This window comes from Nomascus leucogenys, chromosome 2 (assembly GCF_006542625.1).
Source record: "Nomascus leucogenys isolate Asia chromosome 2, Asia_NLE_v1, whole genome shotgun sequence".
In the NCBI taxonomy this organism is placed as follows: Eukaryota; Metazoa; Chordata; class Mammalia; order Primates; family Hylobatidae; genus Nomascus; species Nomascus leucogenys.
The window spans coordinates 28,728,490-28,751,160 of record NC_044382.1 but is presented as its reverse complement, the minus strand read 5'-3'; the positions used below and the strand labels follow the sequence as shown (position 1 = coordinate 28,751,160).

Here is a 22,671-nt window from a genome sequence, read left to right as displayed (position 1 = left end):
ATATGCATTATCTCATTTACTATTGATGGCAACCTTTTGAGGGTGGCACCATAATCATCCCTATTTTTCAAATGGGGAGACTGAAGCATAGAGAGATTAAGTGACTCACTTAGGGTCTTAGAGCTAGGCAGTGGTTGAGCAGGGATTCAGATCAAAGCCATCTGACTTCAACCTTGTGCATATAACCACTGTGGTATACAGCTTTACAGACAGCCACTACCTCGTAACACTCGTGATGCTGGCCAGAGACTGGATGATGATTCCTAGTCACCTTCATTCCCATCTGCCTGCCAGTCCTGACCACATCCATACTTCAGGGAAAGGACCAGTCAAGTCCATTCGCTTGGCCCAAGCCCCTTACCTGGCCACGTCGAGTTTCACAGTTGTGCAGGTAACTCAGGTGGTACACCTTCATGATTAGATTTGCAAAATTGAGGTACTTGAGAAGAATCTAAAAATCAAACAGCACGAGGGGAGGCAGGTGAGAAGAAGAAATCCATCCTCTGGCTACTTTTACCGTCAGCAAATATCTGAATATTTTCAAAGCTTCATCAGAGACAATTTGGGCAGATGGATCCTAGAATGCAGACTCATAAGATGTTGCATGAGCGTAAAACTCACTGAATGTAGAATGTTGATGTTGATGGGAGTGTATTCGTGAAAAATAGCTACTATTTATTGGTAAGTTCCCTATGAGGTTGATACTGAAAAATTATCAACATTTTACAAATAAGAAAACCAAAGTTCAAAGAAGTTAAATAACTTGCACAAGGCAAACAGCTAGATATTGGCAGAGCCAGAACAATTATCCCTCTATTCCTGACTCCAAAGCCCAATGTCTTAACTATTATTTTATCCTGCCCCCCTCAGAGAACATCAGATGAATTCCCTGTCTTACAGATGGGAAAACTGAGGCCAGGTCAAACAGCAAAGTTCAGGGGACTTCATAGGCTAGGAGAATGTGCTAGCATGGCTATCCTTAGTCTCTAAAGCATTCTTACCTCTTCATCTCTCTTGGTGAAGTGGGATCCATCCACTTTATTCACAGCCATGATTATGGCCACCACATCCTTCCCATTCATTATGGGGGAAGCCAAGATGCTCTTGGTCTTGTACTCTGTGAGGATGTCCACAAAGTCACAGAAATGCTCATCCTAAAGGAAGGCAGAGATAAGCATGGACAGGCAAATGAAGAGCAAGAACAGTGGAGCAGCCCAAAGCCCCTGTTGACAAGGGAATGAAGGTGATTCCACCTATTCCTCTTCAACAGGGGCAGGGCAATCAGAGATGATATCTGTCATGGAAGCTTCCAAAATCCAGCAGAAGAAGAAAGTCTGAGATGCAATCCACTGAGGGCTGTGGAGGAGAGGTGTGCAAAGCAGTGTGGGTGCCAGGGACAGGAGTGGGGGACTGACTTTGCCTGGAGAAGGAGGGTTAGAGAAGGCTTTCTTGAGGTGATGACAATTAAGCCCAGAATAAAAACCCAGGGTACAGCTAAGAGAAAGCCAGGGAGAGACTTTAGGAAGTACAACAATGACAGTTGCTAGCAGGCCGTGTGCATGGCATTTTACCTGCATTATCTTACTTTTATCTTCGCAATAAGCTATGAGATAAGTACCATTAGTAGCCCATCTTACAGAAGGGGGATCTGTAACTCAAGAAGGTTAATGTCATGTGTGTAGATTGTGTAGACTGTGTGTGCGTGTGTGTATGTGTAACTCCAGAACCTGCCTTCAGCTCTGCTGCCTCTTAGAGAAGCCGGGATAAGGTTAGACTTGGGTTCAGGTCATTGAACAAAAGAATTTGTTATTTTCAGCTTTTTAAACAATCCAGTTCTAGCACCACACAGCCAGTTCAGTGGATATCCCCGTTCTACAAGTCTTAGTAGAAGCCCCACTATGTGCCAGGCCTTATGTTAAGCACTGGGGATATGGGTGACTAAGGTTCAGGCCAGCTCACAGAAAAATCAATAATAGTAATATAGGTCACAAGGGATTGGCTTGAAGCTCTGAGTGTATAGAGGAGCACACACCTCCATAACCCTCCCCTAATGCAGCCCAGAGAAGCCAGTATAGGCTGTGGTGGACCATGTGGTCAGGATGAAAAGACAGAGCTTGAACTGTTCTCTTAAATTCATAAGAATCCACCCTTCTGTTTATTGGTAGCAGTGTGAGGTTTTTGGACTGTCAGCATTGCTTGGGAGGCAGGCCAGCCCAAACATGCACAGCTCATGCCATTCTGAGTGAAAATGTATTTCATAGAGCCAGTTCACAGAACTTTTCTAAAACTAAGTCTGGGCCGGGCGTGGTGGTTTACGCCTATAATCCCAGCACTTTGGAAGGCCAAGGTGGGAGTATTGCTTGAGTTCAGTAGTCCAAGACCAGCCTGGGCAACATAGCAATATCTTGTATCTACTAAAACTCAAAAAAAATTTAGCCAGGTGTGGTGACATGCGCCTGTTGTTCCAGCTACTCAGGAAGCTGAGGCAGGAGGATTGCTTGAGCCCAGGAGTTGGAGGCTGCAGTGAGCTATGATTGTACCACTGCACTTTACCCTGGGTGAGAGAGCAAGACCCTGTCTCTAAAAAAGGAAGGAAGGAAGGAAGGAAGGAAGGAAGGAAGGAAGGAAGGAAGGAAGGAATTCAGAGTATAATGCTCTGCATCTGTAGATTTCTTCTAGTTGGAATGGGATTAAATAAATAGTCAACAGCATTATTATCAGTGAAGCTGTTTAAAACCAGGTGAAGGGTAAAGGAATTAAGAGACGCTTGTAGTGCTGTACTTGAGTTAACATTTGAGGATTAAGCAAAATCTCTAAAAAGGCATTAGTCAAGAAGTGGTATCTGTGTTATTTTCTAAGCTACTGATGAGTTCCTAAGCACATGTCTAGGTGGGGTATGCTCAGATTCATTTCATGAAGTCATTTTAGTTTCCCAATGTTCACTTCTTTCAGGAAAAGCAAATACTTGGGCCTCACCTGCATCCAAGGCAGATGCTACCAAATCCACCAGAAAGCTCATTCCCACTGGGTACTCAGTCCTGGAACTCCCCTCATGAGTACATCAACTGCCAATTGACTGGCATTTACATGACCATTGTCATCCCTATATATTCAGCATATAAAGTGTTCTAAACAACCATGTCACAGAACCTCAGATTATCAAAGGCAGAAGGAGACTTAGAAGCCTTTTAGCTCAAACTATTAAAAGTAATGGCAAGAACCATGATTACTTTTGCACCGACCTATATTTATTTTAAATCCTAGAATCAGGGGCTGAGCTAGGGAAAGACCAAAGTGATTAATCCATTCAGTTAACGTTATCAGAGTGTCTTCTATATGCTAGGCACTCTTCCAGACCCTGAAACTACAGCAATGAACATTACCGTTGTAATGTAAGGTGAACCTTACATTCAAACGATGAGACAGACAAAAAAGCAAGTAAACAACTAGGCATTCTTCCTCCAGCTTTAGGCAACTGCTTTGAAGGAAATGGACTGGATGGTGCTGTAGAGAGTGATGAAACGGATGGCAGGCTGGTGGGCAGGGAGCCTTCTCTGAAGATGTAATGCTGAACTAAGAGCTGATGGATCAAGGGAGCCAGGTATATGAAGCGCATTCTAAGCACGGAGCATGCAAAGGCCAGCAGGTGGGAATGAGGCTGGCCCTCATGAGGAACAGAAAGAAAATCAGTGTAGCTAAAGCATAGAGAGGGAGAGGGAAAGCAGAGGGCAAGGAAGTTAAAGAGGCAGGCAGGGGCCAGATCCAGTAGGGCTTTGGAGGCCATGGGAAAGAGTTTAGATTTCATTTTTATGTATTCACTTATTTATTTTTGAGACAGAGTCTTGCTCTGCCATCCAGGCTGGAGTGCAGTGGAGCCATCATGGCTCACTGCAGCCTCGACCTCTTGGGCTCAAGCCATCCTCCCACCTCAGCCTCCAGAGAAGCTGAAATTACAGGGGCGTACCACCATGCCCGACTAATTTTTGTAATTTTTGTAACGCTAGGATTTTGCTGTGTTGCCCAGGGTAGTCCTGAACACCTGGGCTCAAGTGATCCTCCCACCTCGGCCTCCCAAAGTGCTGGGGTTACAGGTGTGAGCCTACACCTGGCTGAGTTTGGATTTTATTTTATTTTATTTTATTTTTTTTTGTTTTCTCATTCACTTGGTATATTTTTTTTTTTTTTTTGAGTTTGGATTTTAAAGTGCAATGCAACACTACTTCTCATTCCCAGATTCCTCATTTCCCCTTTGCAAACATTCTCAGTGCCAAGCTCTGTTGCGTCTCATGATGAGATCTACTATTTACTGAGTAATAATGACTAGGCTCAGAGCCAGACAACTGACATGTATTATTTCATTAACTCTCACATCAGCCCTGCCAAATACAATGGCCACCTTTCCCATTTTATAGACAGCTCCCTTGCTGGTAAGTGGCACAGTTGCTCCACTTATTCATTCATTGACTTATTCATTGATTCACTGATTGACAGGTTGGTTCATTCATATTCATTGAGCACTCACTATGCCAGGCATTGTGTATGCAAAGACCTGTGAGATGAGGTTGTTCTCAGTGGGTTCTCATGGTACAGTGGAATGTCATGTAAAACATGAGCCCACAACTCAAAGCATGTGAAGCAGACCACCCTGGGGGCCCAGATAAGGAGAAACTTGTCCTGTGAGTGGCTTCAAGGGCCACTCAGTACATTGTCAGTAGTTGAAAACACTCTGAACCTCAATTTCCCCTTTAGTGAAGTCAGAGTATTGAATAAGGTCCTCTTTGAAGGTTTTTTTTTCTTTGTTTTCCTGTTCTAGCCTGCTAGGTCCCAGGTCTCATGGGAAATGAAGGAAAGCAGCGGCAGATAACAAATGTGAGAGGGTCTATAAATGATGGTCATCTCAGGTACAGCCTTCAGAAATGGAATTTATCAGCCAGAGGAAGTGCTGGTGAAGGGCTGACATTTAGTCATTCACTCACTCAATAAACTATTGTAAGTACGCACTCTGTCTGAGACACTGGGCTAGGTGCCAGGGGCCAGTGGTGAATAAGATAGACAGGGACAGACAGACAGGCCTCATGGGTTTTCCTGCCAGGAGAAAGGGGAAAGGATTGATATACAAGTAAACATTGAATGGCAAGTGGGCCTTCCCAATGAAATTTGAATTTCAGATAAACTATAGATAATTTTTTAGTGTAACTGTGTCCGAAATATTGCACAGGATCTTCTTTAAATAAAATATTATTCTTTGTTTATCTCAAATTCAAACTTTACTGGGCATCTTATATTTTTTCTGGCAGTCCTGTGGCAAGTCTTCCTGAGGCAATTCCCAAGATAAGTAGGAATTTGGAGGGGTGGGGAAGTTCATTACAGCCCAAAAGAACTACCTTTGTGATTTCGCATTTCAACAATGCAGCGACTGCAACCTTTTCCCAGGTTTTTGGAGGGTGCTGAAGGCTGAGAGTATCACTTTTTGGTGGTCCAGAAAGAATCTAGACCCCTCTCTACACCACCTTCCTTCTCCTTCTTCACCCAGCCCGAGTCACTGTTTGGTGGCCAAGGTTGCATTCTGCCACTGGGGCCCAAGGTTGCATTCTGCCCAGGGCTGTGAATTGAGTAAGATTTCCTGAAGTAAACACATGCAAATACCAAGTATGCAGGGATGACTGGTCTGGACAGACTTCACCCACAGGCCCAAGTCACTGGCCAAGGAGACTGACTCAGGCCCCAAAAGTTTCCAGGGAAGGTGAGGTGTGGTTTCCTGGGTAAACTCTGACGGATGAACAGAAAGCAACAGGCCGTCCCTTAGCACAGAGGCTCCACAAACTGTTAAGTCAGGATCTTCTAGAATCCGAAAAACATCCTGAATCCTCAATCCCTTAACACCAGGGTATAGAGAAGCTCTCAGCATCTATGTTCTCTGTTTTCCCACAAACAGAATCTAAACTGAAAGCTCCAGAAGGGCAAGAGTGGATTCTTCTCCAAATTCCACCCAAACCTGGTACAGCATCCATCACTTAGCACTAGATCCTTAACAACAACAACAACAACAGTAGCAAAATAGTCGTAATAGTAACAAAGAACGGGAGCTGCCAATAGCAGCCATTACGGTGTGCCAAGAACACTGCTGAAGAGATCATTCATTCATTTAATGTTTACAACAATGCTGTGGGGTAGCTCTTATTTCCCCATTTTATAAAATAGGAAATAAACCCAGTCAAGCTAAACAATTTGCCAAGGCCACATTCTTTGAAAGTGACAGAGTCCTGGTTCACATCCAGATCTGACCTTAAAGCATAAGATCTTAACTCTCAGCTACATAATCCAATGACCTTGCTCAAATACCCAGTGTGATGCCCTCATTTTATAGAGGAGAAGGGAGTACAGAATAGCAGAGCAATTAAGAGGAATTAAGGCTCTGTAATGACTCCCTGGCTGAACCAACTAGCTAAAAAAAAAAAAAAAAAAAGATTGTGAGCTCAAGGTCAGAGTGCCTGGTTTCAAATCATTCCCAGTCTGCCACTTTTCTTTCTTTCCTTTTTTCTTTTTTTAGGCTAGTCAAGTGAAGCAGTAGGAGTGGAGGGGGAACAAAGAAATCTATAACTGGCTGTGATCAGTTAGTTATAAACACCTGTGTACTTGGACCAGCCAGGGTCTGCCACTTTCTATCTGCATAACCCTGAGCAAGTTACCAAAACTTTCTGGGTTTCTGTTTCATCATCTGTGAAACAGAGATAATGACAGTTATGACATAGATCGTTATGAGGGAAAATGAGTGAGGCAATCCCTGTTGGCTACAATTACAGTCAGAAGAGTTGAAGGGAGAATAGACTCCAGTCCAGTTGGATGAGTCCTCCAGAAAGTCTCCTGAGTGGAGAACCATTGCCCGGCCCCTGGATGCCCAAGAGGAGATGATGGGAGCCATGCACCCATGTGGGAGCCCACCAGGTATGCTTTCCACAGAGGCACAAGTCTGGCTTATCTCACTAAGGAGCCCAAGACCAAAAGATACCTGTTTGAATCCTTTTTTTTTTTTTTTTTTGAGACAGTTTTTCTCTTGTTGCCCAGTCTGGAGTGCAATGGTGCAGTCTCGGCTCACTGCAACCTCTACCTCCCAGGTTCAAGTGGTTCTCCTGCCTCAGCCTCCCGAGTAGCTGGGATTACAGGCATGCACCACCAGGCCTGGCTAATTTTTGTATTTTTAGTAGAGATGGGGTTTCACCATGTTGGCCAGGCTGGTCTCGAACTCCTGACCTCAAGTGATCCGCCTGCCTCGGCCTCCCAAAGCACTGGGATTACAGGTGTGAGCCACTGCGCCCGGCCGACCTGTTTGAATCCTTGCATTCATGCATGTGGAGCGTTGGCAAGCCTCTGCCCACACTCTCCTAGGTTTAGTTTCCTTGTCTATTAAATAAGGCAGTTGGATAAGACAGTCTCTGAAGCCCCCTTCCTCTCCTATTTTTAACCTTAAGATGCTTAATCTGAAGTATTGCCAGAGGTAAAATGAGCACAAAATCACACCATGTCCAAAGGCTGGATTTTGGAAATGCCGGAAAATAGCTCCCGGTTTGGCCAGTGTAGGAGTGAATGAGACCCGCATGGGCCCTGCCATATGGGACAAACATTCTTTTGGGTGAGACAGTGTTAAAGAAATTATTGCATAATTACTTGATTGTGAGTCTTTTACACCAAGTGCTTACAGAGCATATGCTTTGTGCCAGACACTGTGCTGGGTCCTGGAGTAAAAGCCTGGTGGACAAGGCAGACCTGGTCCCTGACCTCCAGGGCTTATTATGAGAAATGGCTTAGGGAGGGGGCTATAACAGGGAGATTAGAAAGGGCCTCCCTGAGGAAATGACTTTTTCTGAAGGATGGGTAGGAGTTGGCCTGGGCAGAGGTCTATGTGGAGAACTGCATTACCGCCTTTAAAAGCCAACATCCAGAGAGTGGGAGTGATTTGCCCAAGGTGATCAAAGAAGTCTTTGTCAGAACTGCCAGTAGAATCTCAGGGAACAGTGGATCCTGGAAGAAAGAGCCAAGTGTTTAACCAAGTGATCAGTGTTTACATTTCCAGTAATGGGACAGACTGCCATTATGCCTCCACATGTAAAGCACAAAGAACAACACATCACCTCTGTGGTGCTCCTGCCAGAAATGTGTGACCTGCATCTAATCATGAAGAAATATCAGACAAGCCCAAATGAAAGGACATTTCTGCAAAAGATTTGGTTTGTATCCTTCAAAAATGTCAGTGCCGTGGAAAACAAAGACAGACTGAGGAACAGTCTCAGATTCAAGGAGACTCGAAAGACAGCACTACATGGGTGTCTGAGACAACTGACAGAAATTGAATAGGAACTGTTTATTAGATCATGGTGTTGCATCTTTTTTCTGTATTTTTTAACAATTTTTGTCTTTTTTCCTTTTCACCCAGCTGATTGGATGGTAGCTTGCCTTGCCTTGCCTTTCTTTTCCTTTCCTTTCCTTTTCTTGACAGGGTCACACTCTGTCACTCAAGCTGGAATGCAATGGCACAATCATGGCTCACTGCAGCCTCAACCTCCTGGGCTCAAGCGATGCTCCCATCTCAGCCTCCAGAGTAGATGGGACCACAGGTGTGCACCACCACACCCAGCTAGTTTTTTTATTTTTTGTAAAGACAGGGACCTCCCTGTGTTGCCCAGCCTGGTCTCAAATTTCTGGGCTCAAGTGATCTTCCCACCTCAGCCTCCCAAAGTGCTGGGATTACAGGTGTGAGGCACCACACCCAGCCTTTTTTCATTTTTTCTTCTTCTTTAAGGTTCTTGCTATATTGCCCAGGCTGGAGTGCAGTGTCTATTCACAGGTGCAATCCCACTACTAACCAGCATGGGAGTTTGACCTGCTCCCTTTCTGACCTGGGCTGGTTCACCCCACCTTAGGCAGCCTGGTGGTCCCTTACTCCTGGGAAGTCACCATACTGATGCTCACCACAGATGTGCACTGAAGGGGGCCAGCCCCTCCATACCTGTGGGTATTTCTTGTCAGGTGGGATGAGAGACTGAGAAAAGAAATAAGACACAGAGACAAAGTCTAGAGAAAGAGCCGTGGGCCCAGGGGACTGGCACTCAGCATACGGAGGACCTGCGCCGGCACCGGTGTCTGAATTCCCTCAGTATTTATTGATCACTATCTCTACTATCTCGGTGAGGGGGATGTGGCAGGACTATAGGGTAATGGTGGGGAGGGGGTCAGCAGGAAAACATGTGAGCAAAGGTCTCTGTGTCATAAGTTTAAGGAAAGGTGCTGTGCCTTGATGTGCACGTAGGCCAGATTTATGTTTGACTTTATACAAGCATCTCAGTGCAGTAAAGAGCAGTATTGCAGCCAGCATGTCCCACCTCCAGCCATAAGGCGGTTTCCTCCTATCTCAGTAAATAGAATGTACGATCGGGTTTTACACAAAGACATTCCACTCCCAGGGACAAGCAGGAGACAGACGCCTTCCTCTTATCTCAACTGCAAAGAGGCCTTCCTGTTTCACTAATCCTCCTCAGCACAGACCCTTTACGGGTGTTGGGCTGGGGGACGGTCAGGTCTTTCCCTTCCCATGAGGCCATATCTCAGGCTGTCTCAGTGGGGAGAAACCTTGGACCATACCCAGGCTTTCTTGGGCCGAGGTCCCTGCGGCCTTCCGCAGTGCATTGTGTCCCTGGGTACTCGAGACTGGAGAATGGCGATGACTTTTACCAAGCATACTGCCTGCAAACACATTTTTAACAAAGCACATCCTGCACAGCCCTAAATCCATTAAACCTTGAGTCAACACAGCACATGTTTCTGCAAGCGCAGGATTGGGGCTAGGGTTACAGATTAATAGCATCTCAAGGCAGAATAATTTTTCTTAGTACAGAACAAAATGGAGTTTCTTATGTCTTCTTTCTACATAGACACAGTAACAGTCTGATTTCTCTTTCTTTCACCCATAGTGCACTTTCACGTCCAGCTAATTTTAACATTTTTTGTAGAGACAGGAGTCTCCCTATGTTGCACAAGCTGGTCTCAAACTCTTGGGCTCAAGTGATTCTCCTGCCTCAGCCCTCCGAGTAGATGGGACTACAGGCACGTGCCACTACTCCCAGCAGATAATAGTGTCATATCCACATTACATTTCTATGATTCCATCATTGTACTGTGGATAGGTAAGAAATATCCTTGTTCTGGAAGTACTGTGGAGGTATTGTGGAGGTACTGTGGAAGTACTGAGTGGAGGTACTGTGGAAGTACTGTGGAAGTACTGTGGAGGTACTGTGGAAGTACTGTGTGGAAGTACTGTGTATTTCCAGAACAGGGACATTTCTTACCTATCCACAGTACAACGATGGGAGCATCGCCAGTACTTACAGACAAAGGGCATGATGTCTGCAACTTTCTCCCAAATGGGTCAGAGAAAATGGAGAGAGAAAGCAAATGTGGCAAGATGTTAATGAATGATAAATTTGGATGAAAGACATACAGTTCTTTGTATTATTTCAAACTTTTCTGTTAAGTTTGTATTTTTTTTCAAAATAAAGAGTTATGAGTAAATATGTAAGTAAATAAAGAAGAAGCACCATGTTGTCACCAGCCTTGTCTTGGTGGCCAATGCCCCTCACCCCACTTGTACCCCAGAACTCCATGGAATAATGCCCCATGCCCTCTCTCTCATGGGGAAGAGAGTACCTCTTCTGTGTTGGGGACATTAGCAATCTTCTTAGAGTGTGCGACATGGCCCACGATGCCCATGTCCAAAGGGAAGACGATCTCCTGGTCGGGCATCACCAGGCAGTCCTCGAGGACAGCATCCTTGTGGACATTGAAAAGCCGGGTGGCCAGCTCTGCAATGCCGTTGCGGGTCCGGTACATGAACAGGCTCATGCGGTCTGCCTGCAGGAGGAAGCACAGCTTCTTCATGACATTGAAGATGCATTTCTCTGTCTGTAAATTGTCCTGAAAGTCCCGCAGGAGATCAAAGATGATTTCGCTCTCCTCCACGCTGCTCGGGGAGTGGTAGTTGCTGAAATCCACGGCGGCCTCCTTGGCCCCAAGGAGGTCGGAGATGACCTTGGCTCGGTAGTGGAGGTTGTAGTACTGTTTGGCAAAGCCAATATTCGAGTCCAGGAACTTCTCCACCTCCTCTGCTGTCACCTCGCCCATGGCTGGGAATCCCACTGGCTACTCTGTAGAAGGACTGGGACGGAGGCCTTCCAATGGCAGTTTTACAGTCTGCGACAAGTCCAGTCTGGACTTCTCTGGGTCTTGTCTGCAAAACATACTGAGATGGCCTGCACAGGAGCGGGAGCAAGCTTGGGAGATTAAGTCATTAATATTTCTCAAGAACAAGGATTATGAGGATCAGGGTGTTCCAGATGCTGTGGGGCCAGATGGGAGAAGGTGAGAGTTTTCTTTCACCTTGGTCTAGTAAGAGCAAAGAAGAGATGTTTGCACAGAGCAGGAGGTGGGCTCGAGCACTGCCAAAGCAGGGGTTGCAAAAAGGCAGCACAGGGATAATCTACTTGCTGTAGGTGTGTCTTCTCTGACCTCTGTTAGTTTTCTTAAATATCTGACACAGAAGACTGACATTTACTGTTTAAGAGATTTGTTTGGCTTCTCTGTCCACATTCACCCATGGCAGGAATGGCTGAAGCTGAGAGATGACTGTCTGCCAGCGTCTGCATGCCCTGGCCCCTTTCCTCATCCTTCCACTCCCCTTCCCAAAGGCTTCTCTCACGTGGGCTTTCAATGTGCAGGGCCCCTTGGCCTGCTGTCCTCAAGTACATTATGGATCTGGTATGTGTAGTCTCCCATGTCACAATCTTTGCACTAAAGTTTTTATCAGCTTTAGATTTCAATGACTCTAATTTTAGCAACCTAAGGGCCCTTATAAAACAACACACCTTTCAGTTTTTCCTTTATTCCAAAAGTAATACATATTATAGTCACTGTTGAACATACACAAAGAAGACAATTAAAATCACCCATAATCCTGTTACTCAGAGGTAACCTTTAGTTAACATTTTATTTTTAACCTCTAGCTAATTCTACCCATTTCACAGGGCCTTAACTTTAAAAATCTGTTTCCCTTCAACCCACTCCAACTTTCTTTTGGTGCTTTAATGTGTTTTTTTCTGGTTTCAGCCTGTAATTTCTTGGGTTGTCTGTCAGAAATACACACAAGGGGCTGGGTGGCTCACGCCTGTAATCCCAGCACTTTGGGAGGCCAAGGTGGGTGGATCACCTGAGGTCAGGAGTTTGAGACCAGCCTGGGCAACAGAGTGAAACCCCATCTCTACTACAAATACAAAAATCAGCAGGGCACAGTGGCACTGCCTGTAATCCCAGCTACGCGGGAGCCTGAGGCAGGAGAATCACTTGAACCCAGGAGGCAAAGGTTGCAGTGAGCCAAAATCGCGCCACTGTACTCCAGCCTGGGCGACAAGAGCTAGACTTTGTCTCAAAAAGAAAAAAAGAAAAGAAAAGAAAGAAATACACACAATGGTCCACATTCTATCAACTCCAGTGAATCTTGAAATACCAGAATCTTCATTAAAATGCCCCTCCTGCCCACTAGAAAGGAGACAGAGCACTTTTCTTTCTGGATGAAACTTACTTTAGCTTCCATGACTATATCCGCTAGAGCCTGGCACCTCTATGTTGTAAACCATGTGGAATGCATAATTATAGACAGTTGCTAGCACTTTGAACTTCAAAAATGACCTTTCCTGGAAAACAGATTCCCTCCTTTATTGTAGAGTGTAGTAAATTCTTGGGGCACTGCACTCATCCAGCACTGTGCACAAGTGCTCACCCCCCCACCCCCAATCTGGCAGCCTGTGTAGCAGCATGAACCTTCCAGACACTCCCATCATAAAGAACTGGAACTCTCTAACCTAATGCGCTTTCTCAGCTCTTTGCACGCCATCTCCTTCTTAACTTCCAGATTTCAGGTCATGCAGGTCATCTGTAGTTATCTTATCCCAAGTAGCCCCCAAATACCCTCTCCCTGTTTCTGCCTATCATATCAGCCTATTTATCTTTTCTATTACATTTATTACTATCAGCAATTCCCATGTTTGTTTTTGTTTCCTTGTCCTATTGTCTGTCCTCCCACTCTACTGTGAGCTTCATGAGGGCAGGGACCCATCAGCGTTGATTCCCTAGGCCTTGCAAGGGTGCCTGACACATCCTTGGTATTCAGTATTGTGATATTGTGATATATGTATTTGGTCTTCAACACCATTTCCAGATAACACAACTTCTAAAATCCTTAGAATCTCGAGAGTGATGTATTTTTGTATACTAATGATTGACCAGTGCCTGGTAATCCTTAGGTAGCTTCAGGCTGAGGGGCTGGTCACCTGAAAGACTAAGCCACAATTAGAGGATGGGACTTTCAGCCCATCCTCCAACCTCCAAGAAGGTGAAACGGGCCTGAAGCTTCAGTTGATAATCAGTGGCCAATGGTTTAATCAATCTTGCCTGTGTAATGAAGCCTCCACAAAAACCCAAAAGGACAGGGCTCAGATGAGCTTCTGGACAGCTGAACACAGGGAGGTTCCTAGAGGGTGGCAAGCCCAGGGACCATGCAAGCCCAGAGTCCCTTCCCTAACACCTCACCCTATGCCTCTCTTCATCTGTATCCTTTGTGATATCCTTTATAATAAACCAGTAAACTTCCTTGAGTTCTGTGAGCTGCTCTAGTAATTAATTGAACCCAAAGAGGATGTCATGGGAACCCCAACTTGAAACTGGCTGGTCAGAAGTTCTGCAGGCCCAAAGGCGAGGCACGGGGGAACAGTCTTGTGGGACTGAGCTCTCAACCTATGGGATCTGAGGCTATCTCCAGGTAGAAAATGTCAGGGTTTAATTGAATTAGAAGATCCATGTGAGTTGGGCTATACCTATAGTATTCAAGAGGCTGAGGCCGGAGGATTACTTGAGCCCAGAAGTTGGAGGCCAGCTAGTGGTCTCCTCTCAAATAATAACCAGCCCAATCCTGCTTAGCTACCAAGATCAGGAGACATCAGACACATTCAGGGTGGCATGGCTATGAACTCTATATCATGAAAACCTTTCAAAGGTATTTCCTTTTTTTTTTTTTTTAAGACAGGGTCTCACTCTCTTGGCCAGGCTAGAATGCAGTGGCATGATCTTGGTTCACTGCAACCTCCACCTCGGGGACATAAGCGATCCCCCCACCTCAGCCTCCTGAGTAGCTGGGACTGAAGGTGTGCACTACCATGCTCAGCTAATTTTTGTATTTTTCGTAGAGATAGGGGTCTCACTATTTTGCTCAAGCTGGTCTTGAACTCCTGGACTGAAGTGGTCCACCTGCCTCGGCCTCCCAAAGTGCTGGAATTACAAGCATGAGCCACTATGCCCAGCCTGTCCCATTCATTTTAATGATTGCAAAGCATTTCACTGTATGGAGGTACCAGAACACCATAGTACTACCCTCCACGGCCAAATTTCTCAACCTTGACACTATCAACATTTTGGGTCCATTAATTCTTTGTTGTGGGAGGCTGTCCTGTACGTTGCAGGATGTTTACTCTAATTTCTACCACTAGATACCAATAACACCCGCCTCAAGTTGTAACAACCAAAAGTATCTCCAGAATTTCCAAATCACACCAGTTGAGAACCATTATCCCATAGTTAGATATTTAGGTTGTTTCTAATTTCCTAATATTAAAAACAATGTTGTAATGAACGTCCCTATATTTCTTAGTAGAAAATACCTAGAAGTGAAATTCCAGGTCCAAAGAGTGTGCAGCTGTCTAAGGAGTTTGATAAATAATGCCAAATTTTGTCTCCAAGGCTTTACCAGTGTGAATGACAGTGCCTGTCCCTAACCCTTAACCCAACCCTCAACAACATCCTGTTGCCTAGTAAATTAAACACTTTTTCTTAATCCTGGCATTAATAGCTCTCTAGAATTTGTCCCCAACACTTCTTATTTTGTTTTCCACAATTTCTCTACACATATTCCAAGCTTCACCCTAATGTTTTCATTCGTTTTTGGTTTTGCCTCTTCATTCTTGCTGTGCCCTCCACCTGTCCCTTACCACCCTGTCCAAATGTCATTACTTCTGTTGATTCTTCTTTGATGTACCAACTAGACTCTTTTTCTACTTACAACTCCCAAACTATTGGTTTCCTTCCATTCTAAGGGGAGTTTCTACATTTCAGGTTGTGTTATTTCTGCACACCTGTACTTTCATCAAGGACAAACTCCTTGAATTATAGGAGTAGAACTTGGCCCATTTTAAAATGTCTCCTAGAGCTGGGCATGATGGCTCATGCCTGTAATTCCAACTACTCAGGAAGCTAAGGCTGGAGGATCACTTGAAGCCAGGAGTTTTAGGCTGCAGTGAGCTATGATCATGCCACTGCATTCCAGCTTGAGCAAATGAGACCCTGTCTTTAAAAAGAGATTTCCCAAAGAGCTCAGCACAGGTCCTTTTCCATAGCATGTCCACCAGAACCACCAAGTTCTGGTTAGAAATAGAAGCAACAGTTTGCTGAAAAATCTACTTTTATCTCATTTTTCAACATGCCAGAATGAGGAAGGCAAGGCTGTTGAAAACCTTCAGTCTAATTGCTGGGTAGGTACAAACAAGTTGGTATTTGGAGTGAGTCACCTAACACCTAACACTAACCTATGAAATGGACCTGATTTCAGATGTCAGGGAAGAAACTGGAAATCTGAAGCTTCTTTTATTGGCAATAGGGGCTAGCAGTACAGTTTGGGGAGATGTCTTGTGTAATCTAGTTTAGAAAAGAGCACGTACTACTAGAAAGAGGAATATGAGATTTCAGGTCCAGCAATGCCAACGACTCATTCTGTAACTTTGAGAAAGTCCCATCCTCTCTCAAGGCTTTGATTTCCCTATCAACAGAACAAAGGAGTTGAATAATTTATCTTTAATACTCCCAGTTCCGTGACTCCAGGTGGGCTTTGAGTGAGGGAGGCCACTGTATTTGCTGTGTTGTACAGCCATCACCACTAATTCCAGAAAATTCCCATCAACCCCACAAGAAACCTCATACCTATTAGCAATCAGTCCAACCTTTCTTCTCCCACTATCCCCTGGTAAGCTCTAATCCAGTTTCTCTCTCTATGGGTTTGCCTATTCTGGACATTCATATAAATGGATTTATATAATATGTAGCTTTTTGTGTGATTTATTTCACTTAGCATAATGTTTTCAAGGTTCATACATGTTGCAGCATGTATCAGTATTTTATTCCTTTTTTTCACCATGCTGTGCTGAAATGTATCATTCCTTTTTGAATGAAAAGTATCATTCCTTTTTATGGCTGAATAATGTTGCATTGCATAGATATACCCTGTTTTGTTTAGCCATTCATCAGTTGATGGACTTTTGGGTTGTTTCCACTTTTTGGCTATTATGAACATTCTTGTACAAGTCTTTGTGTGGACATATGTTTTCATTTCTCTTGGGTATATATCCAGGAGCAGAACTGCCGGGTCCACAGGTGATTTTAAGATTGCAAGTTGGGCCAGGCACGGTGGCTCATACCTGTAATCCCAGCACTTTGGGAGGGTGGGGCCGGTGGATCACTCGAGGTCAGGAGTTGGAGCCCAGCCTGGCCAACATGGTGAAACCCAGTCTCTATTAAAATTGCAAAAATTAGCCAGGCAAGATGGTGTGCACCTATAATCCCAGCTACTTGGGAGGCTGAGATGGGAGAATTGCTTGAACCCTGGAGGCAGAGGCTGCAGTGAGCCAAGATCGAGCCACTGCACTCCAGCCTGGGCTACAGAGCAAGATACCGTCTCAAAAAAAAGAAAGAAAAAGAAGAAAAAGAAAGAAAGAAAGGAAAGAAAGGAAAGAAAGAAAGAAAGAAAGAAAGAAAGAAAGAAAGAAAGAAAGAAAAGAAAGAAAGAAAACTGCAAATTTGGAGGTAAAGAGGAGGGAATAAAGAAAAGAAAGAGGACCAAGTAAGGAATCAAATGGATCAAGGAGAGATGTTTTGCAAGGTCCCTTTTGGGAAAAAATAGCACTCTGAAATTCAGGACCTACTAGAATGTGAACAGGCTGGTCAGCATATGATCGGCCACCACAAATTCTAGTGTGGGGTGTAAAGGTCTCCACAGGCCATTCATCACTACTGCAAATAGCCATGGTGAAGGAACTGGGGGTATTCAATTGGGAGGAAGCTCTGAAAGGCTGTTGGGGGTGAGGGAGGGTGCCAGTTTGTTCAGGAAGGCTCCAGAGAGCAGGACAAGCCAGCAGATGAGACATACAGGTTGTTATAAGAAGACAGTACCCAGAGTGCTTAAGAGGTAGACCTTGAGAGTTAGACCTGGGGCCTGTTATTTGCTATCTGTGTAAATTATTTAATTTCTCCTGGACTTCACTTGGCTTGTCTGTAAAATTAGAATTATTTGACATGGTTTTTTCAGATTAAATGAGATAATATAGTAAATATAATGCAAAGCTATGCACCTGGTGAATATTAAGTTAAACCATATAAAACTGCCAATGATTATTTTTATTCTGCATAAATGACAATTTCATACTGTTCAATTTAATCATAGGTATTCAATCATTACTAGTTATTGTCACTACCAAAGACTAACTGGATTACCTCATAGGTAGTGAGCTCCCTGTCATTGAAGGTATGAGAGCAGAGAACATGGCAAAGAGGAATCAAATATCGATATTTATATAAGAAGATGAGGGAGGGGGGAGGGATAGCATTAGGAGATATACCTAATGCTAAATGACGAGTTAATGGGTGCAGCACACCAACATGGCACATGTATACATATGTAACAAACCTACCTGCACATTGTGCACATGTACCCTAAAACTCAAAGTATAATAATAATAAAATTAAAAAAAAAAAAAGAAGATGAATCTGGGGCTAGCAAGTCAATGAGGAGGCTGTTGCACTATTCCTGGAGTAATGAGGACCTGGCCCAAGATAGGAGGCAAAAGAATGGAGAGAAATGAGTGGGTTAGAAGCAAGAAGTAGAACGTGGAAGCCACGCTGGCTGACCAGGAGAGGGGGCATGAGAAAGAATGGTGCAAGCTTGTATGATTTGTGTGTCCTTGAGCCCCTGTAGTACATCCCGGAGGCACTAAGTGTCCCCGTTCTGGACATTTCACTGGAGTTAAATGTCAATTTAGCCTTCATTCCCTAATGGAAGCCTTTCTGCTCCTGGCTTGCCAAACTCTACCTCCTCTGGGAAGCCACAGAAGGGAAGACAGTCTCCCTTGTGAACCAGCCCTTAGAACTGCCAGAACAGCCTTTTCGGTCTCCACCCCCATTCTATACTTACCTTAGCACACTCCCACATCTCATTTGTGCTTACCCTTGATCTAGAGTCGATGTCAATTCCTCATTGTCTGGCCGCCTGTTGATTTAGTGATTTTATTTGGCTACATGGGACCCATTGGGTCTGTATCCCGGAAGCTTGTCTAATCTTTGAAGTTCTCTTTGTTTTACCTTAAGGATCTAATCTGGATCCGCAGATGAGCCATGAAAAAGTCTGTCCTTATGTGCATTTTAACCTTATGTCCTTTTTTTAAAGCCAGATTATGAAAGGAATCTATACTTAAAAAGAGTTGGGAACTTTGGGCAATCTGAAAAATCAGGTAAAAATGGTCCCAAAAACATGCCATTTGGCAATAGTCACAGAAAGGCAACAGCTAGGCTGGGCATGATATGGCATGTCTGTAATCCCAGGTACTTAGGAGGCTGAGATGGGAGGATTTCTGGGGCCCAGGAGTTGAGGTTGAGGCCAGCCTTGGCAACATAGCAAGACCTTGTCTCAAAAAAAAAAAAAAAAAAAAAAGAAAGGCAACAGGCAGGAAGGTATGCTTAGGCACTGGAATCAGAGAGAGCTGAGTTTAAATCCTTTTCCCACAATTTATAATTTTGACATAAGACACATTATTTACTCTCTGGTCTTCATTTTCTCATTTGCAAATTGTGGGAAACAATGATACTTATTTTATAGAGCTGTTGTGGGAAGAAGCAGTATATGTACTGAACCTGGTTGATGGCCAACTCTCGATCAATTATGCTATTAATAATGATAATGTAAGCTAAATATGAGGCAGTGATATTTGGTAAAAGGAAGAAGTAATATAGATATATTTATTTTCCTATTATTTTTAAGCCAAATTTTTTTTTTTTTTTTTTTTTGAGATGGAGTCTCACTCTGTCGCCAAGTTGGAGTGCCGTGGCGCAATCTCGGCTCACTGCAACCTCTGCCTCCGGGGTTCAAGCGATTCTCCTGCCTCAGCCTCCTGAGTAGTGGGGACTACAGGTGCGTGCCACCACGCCCAGCTAATTTTTGTATTTTTACTAGAGACAGGGTTTCACCATGTTGGCCAGGATGGTCTCGATTTCCTGACCTCGTTATCTGCCCGCCTCGACCTCCCAAAGTGCTGGGATCACAGGCGTGAGCCACCACGCCTGGCAAGCCAAAATTTTTTTTTAAATAAGGTAATATATCTTTGTGTTGCAGATAGTTGAGAAAATACAAGTAAACAAAACAGGAATATAACAGTTACCACCAAGAGAAACATTTTAATATATATCTTTTTTCCCAATCATGTAATTTAAAAAATACAACTGTGGTTTTGCAACACATATTTTGTTTGTTTAAAAAATACGTAAATAGGCCAGGTGTGGTGGCTCACCTCGGTAATCCCAGCACTTTGGGAGGCCGAGGCAGGCAGATCACAAGATCAGGAGTTTGAGACCAGCCTGGCCAATATGGTGAAACCCCGTTTCTACTAAAAATACAAAAATTAGCCAGGCATGGTGGTGGGCACCTGTAATCCCAGCTACTCAGGAGGCTGAGGCAGGAGGATCGCTTGAACCCAGGAGGCTAAGTTGCAGTGAGTCGAGGTTTCGCCACTGCACTTTGGCCAGGGTGACAAGAGCAAAACTTTGTCTCAAAAAAAGAAAATAAAAAAATATATATATGTAAACATCTGTGCTATTAAATATTCTTTTATCAAGTGATTTTTTATGACCTCACAGACTTCCATAGGGAGGCTGTACTGTAATTTATTTAACATATTTTCAACTGTTGGTTATTTTGACTGTTTATTTTTTAAATGAACATTTGTGTAGTTAAATCTTTGCCCACTTGCTTGATTATTTTTTTTATCTTCTTAATCAAAAACTTGACCAGAAAGACAAAACAAGGTAATCCTTTAAGATCTTGTCCTGGCTATCCAGAAATCTGAATTTAAATAAGGAAATAATAGGAAAGTCAATATTTTGACGCAAAGATCATGTTTCGTTTTGAATGACCATCTCCCACAGCTCTTAGCCCATGTATCTGAAAGAACAGATCTAAATGGTGGGGCTTGTGATTGCTGTGAAGTGTCAAATAACAGATCTCTTTCTGTACCTAAATATTTATAACAAGAGTGATTTGTACTCCTTCACCCTGAGTGTAAGAGTCACATTACTTTTCTTTCTCCGAATCAAATTTTATTTCAATTTTTAATTTTAATTTTATTTTTTCAGTCAGGGTTCAACCAGACCAAATCAAATTTTATATGCTCTAAGCCCCTACCCTGCAGTGCTGGCAGGATATTCAATCTCAATGATTATTGTGACCGATGTCCCACTCCAGGGTCATGTGAGGGTCTATTGGCCTTACTCCAGCCTCATAAAAGCCATCTTGCCTTTAGTCTGCTCTGCCACCACAAATACACCCCTCATCTAAGCTGCTATGGCCTTGGAAAAGCCAGCAGTTCTGCTCTTAGCCAGGCATTGGGGGTCCTTGCTATGGCTGGGACCTCCCGCTCCCAGGGTCCGGCCTCCCGGGGCACTAACAGCTACCCCCGTAGGAGGCTCTCCCTGCTCTCCAGGGCAGAGAGTGGCCCGGGTTCTTTCCACTCAAGGATCCTGCAAAGCCCAGACCCTGTCTCCATTTTGGGGAAGGCTCTCAAAAATCTTTCTTCTCGATTACCTGGCCCTGCATTCTCTCTCCCTCTGAAGCAATTCTGCCTAATTTCTCTCCAAGGCCAACAGCAGGAATAGACAGGTGCTTTCAAGGCTGGGCGCGGCAGCTCACGCCTGTAATCCCAGCACTTTGAGAGGCCGAGGTGGGCGGATCACGAGGTCAGGAGATCGAGACCATCCCGGCTAACACAGTGAAAGCCGTCTCTACTAAAAATACAAAAAAAATTAGCCGGGCGTGGTGGGGGCGCCTGTAGTCCCAGCTACTCGGGAGGCTGAGGCAGGAGAATGGCGTGAACACGGGAGGCGGAGCTTGCAGTGAGCCGAGATCGTGCCACTGCACTACAGCTTGGGCGACAGAGTGAGACTCCATCTCAAAAAAAAAAGAAAAATAGTTACTTTCTTGAGCCTGGGCGTGGTTGCTTTCTGCCCTGCCACAGTGGCTCTAATAGACAAGTGGTCATGAAGGGCCAAGCCCCCTCTAGGGATTGGGTGAGACGAGGCAGAGGAAAACTGTCAACATTCAGAGCACTGTTTGTAATATTAAAAGAGTAAAAACAGCCTAAATGTCTGTCAATGCTTAGATAATTGATGAGACATGCAAACAATGGAATACTATGCAGCTGCTGTGGCCAATATTTCCTGTCCCACATCCCTTTCTTACCATGCAACTTGGACACTTTGCCCATTGAGACTTGAGGCCTATTCCCCTCCCCTTAAAATCAGGCAGGCTTTTATGACTTCACCAACAGACTGCAATGGAGGTGAAGCTTTGTGGCTTTTGTTTTTGTTGTTGTTTGGCAAGGTCTCCTTCCGTTGCCCAACTAGGAATGCAATGGCGTCTTTATAGCTCATTGCAGCCCCGGACTCTTGGGCTCAAGGGATTCTCCCACTTCAGCCTCAGGAGTAGCTGGGACCACAGGTGCACATCAACACGCCTGGCTAATTTTTTTTTTTATTTGTTGTAGAGACCAGGTCTTGCTATGTTGTCCACACTGGTCTTGAATTCCTGGCCTCAAGCAATCCTCCTGCCTCAGCCTCCCAAAATGCTAGGATTACAAGCGTGAGCCACTGCCCCTTCTCTCTGTGACTTTTGAGGCTAGATCCTTAAAGGTTTTACGGCGTCCCTGTTACAGCTGGGACATAGGCTCTTGAAGCCTTCACCTACCATTTAATCACAAACTGCCCCGAAACTGTGTAAGAAAGCCTAAACTAGCCCCTGCAGAGAGACATAAGGAGAAGCCCTGCGACTGTATGAAGGAGGAAAGAGCTGTCCAGACGGCAGTCAGCTGCTCTAGCCCCGATTCTGTCCCAACTCTAGCCACTATCTAGAGTCACACTGCATCTCTCTGAGAGATCCCAAGCCAGAACCACCCTGCAAGACTTTGCCAAATTCCTGACCCACAGAAACTGAGAAAAAATAAAAAGATTATTGTTGCTTTAAGCTTCTACCTTTTGGAGTAATTTATTCAGCAGTAGACAGAAAGCAGCTCTGTATGCACTAATATAAAATAATCTTCAACACATCATTTTTAAAAAGGAACAGAATGGTATGTATTCTATGCCCCTCGTGTTTAAAAAATATATATAGAGAGTCTTATATATGCATGCAATAGTGGTTTGCCAACCCTAGGTGTGCTTGGAATCTCTAGTGGGGCTGGGAGCAGTGGCTCACGCCTGTAATCCCAATAC

The 22,671-nt window shown here is 44.4% G+C and overlaps 1 protein-coding gene across 2 annotated transcripts in view; it reads right to left on the bottom strand.

The window, feature by feature from the left end:
* Positions 1-11,292, bottom strand: part of PDE6A (phosphodiesterase 6A) — a 91,016-nt gene extending 79,724 nt beyond the window's left edge. The window contains exons 1-3 of one of the 2 annotated variants that reach the window (XM_003266628.4): positions 10,699-11,292; positions 1,002-1,154; positions 362-451 (exon numbers count right to left, since the gene is read on the bottom strand). In XM_003266628.4, the coding sequence (XP_003266676.1) occupies positions 362-451; positions 1,002-1,154; positions 10,699-11,172 (717 nt within the window). In that variant the 5' untranslated portion in view covers positions 11,173-11,292. The remainder of the gene's footprint in view (positions 1-361; positions 452-1,001; positions 1,155-10,698) is intronic. The other variant, XM_003266629.4, reaches the window with a different exon arrangement.
* Between the last annotated feature and the right edge of the window lie 11,379 nt (positions 11,293-22,671).